This window comes from Oncorhynchus mykiss, chromosome 22 (genome assembly GCF_057628025.1).
Source record: "Oncorhynchus mykiss isolate SJ-2025 chromosome 22, ASM5762802v1, whole genome shotgun sequence".
NCBI classification, from domain to species: Eukaryota; Metazoa; Chordata; class Actinopteri; order Salmoniformes; family Salmonidae; genus Oncorhynchus; species Oncorhynchus mykiss.
In genome coordinates, this window is record NC_143043.1 from 35563991 (window position 1) to 35572948 (window position 8958).

At 40.2% G+C, this 8958-nt stretch overlaps 1 protein-coding gene across 1 annotated transcript in view; it reads right to left on the minus strand.

The window, feature by feature from the left end:
• LOC110502087 (matrix-remodeling-associated protein 5) overlaps positions 1–8381 on the minus strand; it is a 29463-nt gene extending 21082 nt beyond the window's left edge. Inside the window, exons 1-5 of the mRNA XM_090216444.1 lie at positions 7989–8381; positions 2331–2536; positions 2092–2221; positions 1614–1852; positions 1316–1467 (exon numbers count right to left, since the gene is read on the minus strand). Of these exons, the coding sequence (XP_090072570.1) occupies positions 1316–1467; positions 1614–1852; positions 2092–2221; positions 2331–2515 (706 nt within the window). The 5' untranslated portion in view covers positions 2516–2536; positions 7989–8381. The remainder of the gene's footprint in view (positions 1–1315; positions 1468–1613; positions 1853–2091; positions 2222–2330; positions 2537–7988) is intronic.
• Positions 8382–8958: the final 577 nt, after the last annotated feature.

Below are 8958 nucleotides of genomic sequence, written 5' to 3' on the forward strand. Positions count from 1 at the left end.
CTCACAAGGGGTCTGAGGATCTCATCTCGGTACCTAATGGCAGTCAGGCTACCTCTGGCGAGCACATGGAGGGCTGTGCGGCTCCCCAAAGAAATGCCACCCCACACCATGACTGACCCACCGCCAAACCGGTCATGCTGGAGGATGTTGCAGGCAGCAGAACGTTCTCCACGGGGTCTCCAGACTGTCACATGTGCTCAGTGTGAACCTGCTTTCCTCTGTGAAGAGCACAGGGCGCGAGTGGCGAATTTGCCAATCTTGGTGTTCTCTGGCAAATGCCAAACGTCCTGCACGGTGTTGGGCTGTAAGCACAACCCCCACCTGTGGACGTCGGGCCCTCATACCACCCTCATGGAGTCTGTTTCTGACCGTTTGAGCAGACACATAAACATTTGTGGCCTGCTGGAGGTCATTTTGCAGGGCTCTGGTAGTGCTCCTCCTGCTCCTCCTTGCATAAAGGCGGAGGTAGCAGTCCTGCTGCTGGGTTGTTGCCCTCCTACGGCCTCCTCCATGTCTCCTGATGTACTGGCCTGTCTCCTGGTAGCGCCTCCATGCTCTGGACACTACGCTGACAGACACAGCAAACCTTCTTGCCACAGCTCGCATTGATGTGCCATCCTGGATGAGCTGCACTACCTGAGCCACTTGTGTGGGTTGTAGACTCCGTCTCATGCTACCACTAGAGTGAAAGCACCGCCAGCATTCAAAAGTGACCAAAATATCAGCCAGGAAGCGTAGGAACTGAGAAGTGGTCTGTGGTTATCACCTGCAGAACCACTCCTTTATTGGGGGTGTCTTGCTAATTGCCTATAATTTCCACCTGTTGCTGTTGTCTATTCCATTTGCACAACAGCATGTGAAATGTATTGTCAATCAGTGTTGCTTCCTAAGTGGACAGTTTGATTTCACAGAAGTGTGATTGACTTGGAGTTACATTGAGTTATTTAAGTGTTCCCTTTATTTTTTTGAGCAGTGTATATATATATATATATATATATATATATATGTATAGTGTATATATATATATATATATATATATATATATATATATATATATATATATATATATATATATATACACACAGTATATATATATATATATTTTAAAAACACTTAAATACTTGCTGGCTTTCACTAGTCCTATGTTAGCGGACCGATATAGCCATCTGTAGCGCATCAATATAGAAGTCTGTAGCACCCCCAACCTCAAGCATCTTCCCACGGGCTGATATGACCGGGGACCGATGTATATTTGTGAATGTTTCATCCCTAAGACTCTGTATAGGATTAGGGGTTAGTGTAGTGTCATAGGCACCTGGGTGAGAGATGCTCCAGGCCTGTATCCAAGCCATGCTGCAATCGCAGGTCCAAGGGTTGGCCTGCAGAGCCAGGGACTCCAGAAGAGGGGCAGTTCTCAGTGTGTCCCTAGGCAGGATAGTTAGACTGTTGTTGGACACATCCAGATGCCTTGGGAGAGGAGGGGGATAGTCCAGTCACAAATTACACCCTATTCCCTAAGCAGTGCACTACTCTAGTGCACTACTGTTAGGTGTGACCTAAGACTAAGAGTGAATAGATTAATAAATGCACAATTCAGGCACATGAAAACCCACCTGAGGGTGGAGTAGCAGAATGTCTGCAGTAGGGACAGAGTGCAGAAGGCCTGCGGGTGCAGCTGGTGGAGCCGGTTCCCCTGCAGTCGGATCAGTCTGAGGTTGGGGAGGTGGAGCAGGGCCTGGGGGTGCAGGAACTGCAGCTGGTTGTGATCCAGGTGGAGGCGCAGCAGTGAGGACAGGCCTGAGAAGCTCTCTGCTGAGATCTCCCTCAGCTTGTTATAACTTAGCTTCAGGACCTGGGGGAAAGAAATGGATGGATGGAGCAATGAATGAATGAATGAATGATAATTGAAAATACATGGTATAAACCCCTCCAGTTATAAACAACAATACATATGCATCAATGTGAGTCAAATGAACACAAAAATAAAATAGCAGACTGTGCCTAAGCTCAATAGAACTATGGACATTTGCATCCAATCATTAGCTCATTTGACCCCTCTCCTCTCCATGTCAACTCTATAAGCCTCAGTACCTGAAGTGAGGACAGATCTTGGAACGCTCGGTCGGGAATCTCACGGATGTCATTCCCATGAAGCATCAGCTGCTCCAGCCTCCTCAGACCAGCTAATGAGCTGTCTGGGATCCTGCTGATACTGTTGAACCTTTCAAATACCAGAGAGAAACAGCATCAGGGGTGTATATATATATATATATATATATATATATATATATATATATATATATATATTTATTTATTTGCACAAGCCTTACCCTAGGTTGATGTGTAGTGTATGTTGCGGTAGAAGCTGTGGTATGGTGAGCAGGGACCTGAAGGTGCAGTGTAGTTCAGTGGGCTGGTAGCAGGAGCAGGGCCGAGGGCAGGCACCACCAGGAGACACCAGGGTCACTAACACCACCACCACAGCCAGAGACACACCACACACACTGTGAGCCATCTTCAATAGGAGGGACCCTCACTGCCAATATAGAAATATTTACAGTACCAGTCAAAAGTTTGGACACCTACTCATTCAACATTTTTTCTTTATTTTGACTATCTTCTACATTGTAGAATAAAAGTGAAAACATCAAAACTATGAAATAACACTCATCAAGCAATGACAAGTGTGCAAAGCTGTCATCAATGCAAATGGTGGCTATTGTCCAGTGTACTAGAGGGCTTGATGCCACTGACAAACACAGCACTGACACACATTCTCAATGCTTGTGCTGACATTCCCATGGAAATAAGCCTACAGTCTCAGTCTGTTTATTCTATCGTCCTGACCAGCATTGAAAACGACCACGCTATTTTTGACATTGTTCTGGCATTTCAAGGTATGTGAAAAAATGTCAACAGTTGTTCACGAAGGAGAAGAATGAGCTATCTAAAGTACCGAGGTAAAGACAGTTTCAGGTTGGATATTCAATGGATATTCGCCTGTAGCTTTCCTTACATCCACCAACAGCAGTTAGGGACCGTTAACATAGTGACAAATCTAATTTATTCAAATTTCAATAGCTATTTATCCATTACTCCTAAAACTTTCAAAACTGGTTCTAGCTAACCCGATGGCATAGACACACATTGCACACATTAGTTTTTTTGTCGATTTACATCTTGCACTACTTTAAATTATTTCTTTACATTTTTGAATTTCAATAGTTCATTGGTCATGTGACCTACTGGACTCAAACAAGGTTCAGAATGTCCACTGACTACCCTTCTATATTGCACACCCTTTAGTTTGTCCATTCATCTCACATGCTTTTATGTGAATTTTTCTAAATTTAAAATTTCAATAGCTCCTTGGTCATGTGACCTAGTGACTTCAATCAAGGTTCAGAATGTCCACTCAGTGGGCCTACACATTGCACACCCTTTAGTTTGTCCATTTTTGTTTTATCTCACATGGTTTTACATGCATTTTTCCAAATGTAGAATTTCAATAGCTCCTTGGTCATGTGACCTACTGACTTCAAACAAGGTTCTGAATGTCCACTGACTACCCTTCTATATTGCACACCATTTAGTTAGTACATTTTCAACTCACAAGATTTTACATTCATTTTTCAAAATGTAAAATGTCAATAGCTCCTTGGTCATGTGGCCTACTGACTTCAAACAAGGTCCACTCTGATGTTTGTCTACTTTCATATCATGCTATTAGACTTAAATCTGTAAGTTTTGCAGGCCTTCATTTCACATGGTTGTTAAAAAAAAATGTTGAAGTTAACAAATGTTCCAGCCTCGCAATAATTATCTTTCACACGGACACTGAAAAGATCCGCAAATGGCTGTATGTGGTATGGATCAAAGACAGGAGAGGTGTTCAAACAGAGGTGCGTAAAGGAAGGTCCACAGGTAGGCCTCATGAAAAACAATGTTTCCTATGCTCTTTGAATCATAGTAATAGGCAGTGATTTGTCAGTCAGAGTGATCTTGATAAGGTGAAAGAATCCTTTTCATAGCATCACTTTCATACACTGTACATTAAGACAAATCCTTCTACGTTGAGTATTAGAACACAGTTTACATAACCTGATAATGACTTGATATTTGAGTGCATTAAAAACAAGCCTCCTGCAGACAACTTACAAAATGCAAGAGGGTATTTGAGGTTTCATTTTTCAAATTAAAATAGTTATTTGATGCATGGCCTACTATTTCTAACTGGAAAAATAAATTATTTATTTAAAATTGATTTAGGTACATTTTTGGTATATGTGTACAAATACCAAGGTGTCTGGTTAGACTGTAAACTTTCCTTCCAGGCTCACATTAAGCATCTCCAATCCAAAATGAAATCTAGAATCGGCTTCCTATTTCGCAACAAAGCATCCTTCACTCATGCTGCCAAACATACCCTTGTAAAACTGACTATCCTACCGATCCTTGACTTCGGCGATGTCATTTACAAAATAGCCTCCAACACTCTACTCAACAAATTGGATGCAGTCTACCACATTGCCATTCGTTTCGTCACCAAAGCCCCATATACTACCCACCACTGCGACCTGTATGCTCATGTTGGCTGGTCCTCGCTTCATATTCATCGCCAAACCCACTGGCTCCAGGTCATCTATAGGTCCTTGCTAGGTATAGCCCCGCCTTATCTCAGCTCACTGGTCACCATAGCAGCACCCACCCATAGCACGCGCTCCATCAGGTATATTTCACTGGTCATCCCCAAAGCCAATTCCTCCTTTGGCCGCCTTTCCTTCCAATTCTCTGCTGCCAATGACTGAAACGAATTGCAAAAATCACTGAAGCTGGAGACTCATATCTCCCTCACTATCTTTAAGCATCAGCTATCAGAGCAGCTTACAGATCATTGCATCTGTACATAGCCCATCTGTAAATAGCCCATCCAACTACCTCATCATTGTTATTTATTTTATTTATATATATATTTATTTTTTTGCTCCTTTGCACCACAGTATCTCTACTTGCACATTCTTCTTCTGCACATCTATCACTCCAGTGTTTATTTGCAAAATTATAATTATTTCGCCACTACGGTCTATTTATTGCCTTACCTCCCTAATCTTACTTAATTTGCACACACTTGTATATAGACTTTTCTATTGTGTTATTGACTGTACATTTGTTTATCCCATGTGTAACTCTGTGTTGTTGTTTGTGTCACACTGCTTTGCTTTATCTTGGCCAGTTGTAAATGAGAACTTGTTCTCAACTGGCCTACCTGATTAAATAAAGGTGAAATAAAAAATAAAAAAATATTTTTTCAATACTGTATGTGGGAATGTCTTATGTCCATCCTACATGTAGTTTTGGTACATGGAATATTCCTCAACTGCATATATCATAAATTGCTATTGCAAATAGAAGTATTATGTTCAACAACTGACATTTTCAGATATTATTTTGACAAACACACTTTGGTTCTTACAATTAATTCTCTATTGTCATAGATTTGGTGGGCACTGTCATCTGTGATCTTTGTGATATGACTTTCTTTAAGCGCGTACTGATGAAACTGTCACTTAATATTTTTTTCTTAAAGTCTACAAACGCTCTACATTTATTCGCTCTGTGATAGGGTTGGATCCTATATGCTACTTTCATTATTGTCATGTAAATTGTTCAGTCCCTATAATTTAGGCTGTGTGTAGAATGGGGCATAAAGGAAATGACCTCTACTACTAAATTACTAATAGATTATAGTGATAAGGAAAACGGCATTCATTTGCCTATAACTAATCAGAATTCCATTATGTTTACATAAAAAAAAGAGAATACTTCAAAATGAGAAGATCCTGCCATGGAAAAGACGACTGGGTGGACATAAAGTGGAAAGGAGGGGAAATAACTCACACCATGCAGCAGGACACCTTCAGCTGCGGGGTCTTTGTAATGCAGGTTTGATAGTTATATTTTCAATAATGAATGGTTAGCTGTTGTGTGACAATTAGGTCAAAAACTCTATTTTACTTTTTGGTGTAGATGGCCAAGGAAGTTGCACAGAACTTCTCCAACATCCCCTCCCAAATTGATATGGAACCTTCAAAAACACATGGAGCAACTGCAAAAAGAAATGGCTGAGGATATACTAAAAATGTCTGGTATGTAATCACATTTAATTCAAAGTAAATGTATATTCTTTTTTTTTATGTAGTCGTGTGAGACAGCCATATGTTCAGTTCATGCTTATGATTTCAGAGTTCAACAAAGCCAACAACTGCTTCATGTGTGCCACTGATAAAGAACCTGGATGTGGCACAAAGACAGCCTGGGTTAGTAACTTTATTTAACATGTTTATAATCTTTTGACAACAGTGACAATAAGACAATTTATGATGTAACACAATGGATGACTAATTCGTCATTCGTCATACTGCATTGATATTTGATATTATTCATAACGCGTTATGCTTCATTTTGTTTTAGATTGAATGTTTTGCATGCCAACGGTGGTTCCAAACTGGAAGTGCAGTCTTTGATGTTGAAAATGTATGTTATACTCCATCCACACTGAAGAGGCTCTGAAATGTACATCAACCAGGGATAAAGAGAAAGTTAACACCGTGAAATGTTTCAAACTTATTTGAAGTGAAAGTATCTGACATGTTGGAAAAGATTAAAGGGCTACAATTTGTTTAATTTGTCAATATTCAATTTTTATTCATAGATTTTTTGGCCACCATTACTGTGGTTACATGTTCAGTATATGTATTGACCAGCAAGCCCACAACGATCTACCTCACTAGCTCACTCTCCATCCCTGCTTTGAACAATTAATGGCATGACTCTCATACTATGCCCTTTTCCTTTATGGTTGATATTAACGAAGAAAGGAGATATTATATGTCTCTCTCCTATTGTGTACCGCTGTTAAATACTGTGGAAAAATAAAAAAAAACAGGGAAAATAAGTACTTAGAACTACCAATCATTATAGATAAATACAAAAAAAGGGTAAACACAACACTGGACTGAACCCCCTAATTGTCAAACTAATATTAATGTACAACAACATAGAAGAGACATAACTAGAGGTTATGCAATATGGGTGTATATCCACTACACGCTTCTTAGGTGTGTAATTGACATGACCAAGGATCTATTGAAATTTAAAACTCTAAAAAATGTATGTTACACCGCGTGATTTTACAGTACACAAACAAGAGTCTGCAATATAGAAGGGTACATTCTGCACCATGTTTGACGTCACTAGGTCACATGACCAAGGAGCTATTGAAATTCGAATGTAAAAAGTTTGTACTTTGTTTATGCTCCCTAACTAATTCAACTAGGAATACAAAATGCTGCTTACATTTCCACATGTTTATTAGCTTTGGAAAGCTAATTAATGTCCGAATCGTGAAAATAAGACCTGGGCAAAGTTGTGCGCAATTTTTCCAACGTAATGACACTTATTTGGAGACTGGCTCAAGTGGTTTGAAAGCTATTGAGGTTTGAAAGCGCGAATATCCGTCGAATATCCAGATTGAAACTGACTTTACCTCGGTATCTAATAGGCCGAATTTAACGCTTCAAATCCGAGCAGCAGCTCCAACTGTTTCCTATTGTTTTACGCGCGAGTCTGCGTCAAAGAACCTGTCCTCTAATCATTCCACAGGCGAGCAGTTAACGATCATCCTCTGACCTCTATAAGGATACTGACCTACCTCTATATTCGAAACGGATACTGACCTCTCTAGTCTTTGACGCACTGCTAAACGCTGTCACAGAGTGTGATGAAATTGAAGACAATCATTATTTTTCCTCGGTAGGTAAATGCATCTATATGTAGGACACAACTTCACACCTTTACATTGCATGGAAATACTTAGTTGAAAAAAGTTTAGCATCTGGTGGCAATTTGACAGCAATTCCCCCCGTCATATTATGAATAGTAGGATACGCATTTCATTTGGGAGCTCAGAATGATTACTGTCAATTTACCTTGCAATCCTTCAAACCGAAGATATCAAGATTCTTCATTTCGTTACAGCCAAAATCCCTTCAAGTCTCATTTTTATCCAAATGACGATTCGGCAACGCATTCATGTAATTCCAGGTCTTTTTAATAATATAATATTGGCATTCAAAACGTTACTGACGTTTCAATAGGCTACAACTTTATGCAATGAATATAAGAGAGGTGAAAACAATCAACAACAAAAAAATATCCTTGCTTTTGTGAAAAAAATAATATTTGTTTGGATAAAATAACGGATAGATTCAAATGTTCTTGCAATTCCCGACAGAGCAGGTATTGTTCCCCTGTGCAGTTGAAAGGAAGGGAAGGAATCAGACCAAATGGATGGTAAAAACTATTTGGGGAGGAGAGTGTCTGAGTGGGTGACGCTTGGAGAGGAGAGTAGGAGAGCTGAGGAGGGGCGGCGCTGGAGACAAGAAACTGAGAATCAGACTCCTAAAACCTAAATAACTGTGTGTAGCCTTTCATTCTTTTAGAAACGTTAAAAACATGTAATATTTTTTGTGACTTTCACAATGTATCAGTAACATCCAAATTAATGTATATCCAAATGAATGTAAGGAGCTCTAAAATTATATCTGCAATGGAAAGTGAGACTTTCACCTGTTACCCACCCTGACCCTGGATCTGGGGGGATCCTTGATTTCTCTGTCCCAGCTCTGGCTCTCTTTCTTTCTTTCTGTCTGTCTGAGATGTCTCTGTTGTAGATATCTGGAGTTCTGTAGCTGTTTTCCTGTTCTTGTGTAATTCATCCAGTCAGGCTGTAGAAAGCATTAGGCCCAAACCCATTTAGACAGTCCCTCAGTTCCACACTGTTACATAACAGCCAAGCAGCGACCCAGTCCCACTTGGTCCAACACAGCCACCATTATAATATGAGGTTACCATCAAAATGCTGCTGGAATTCTTATTAGTGTCTGACTGTCTGGCCTG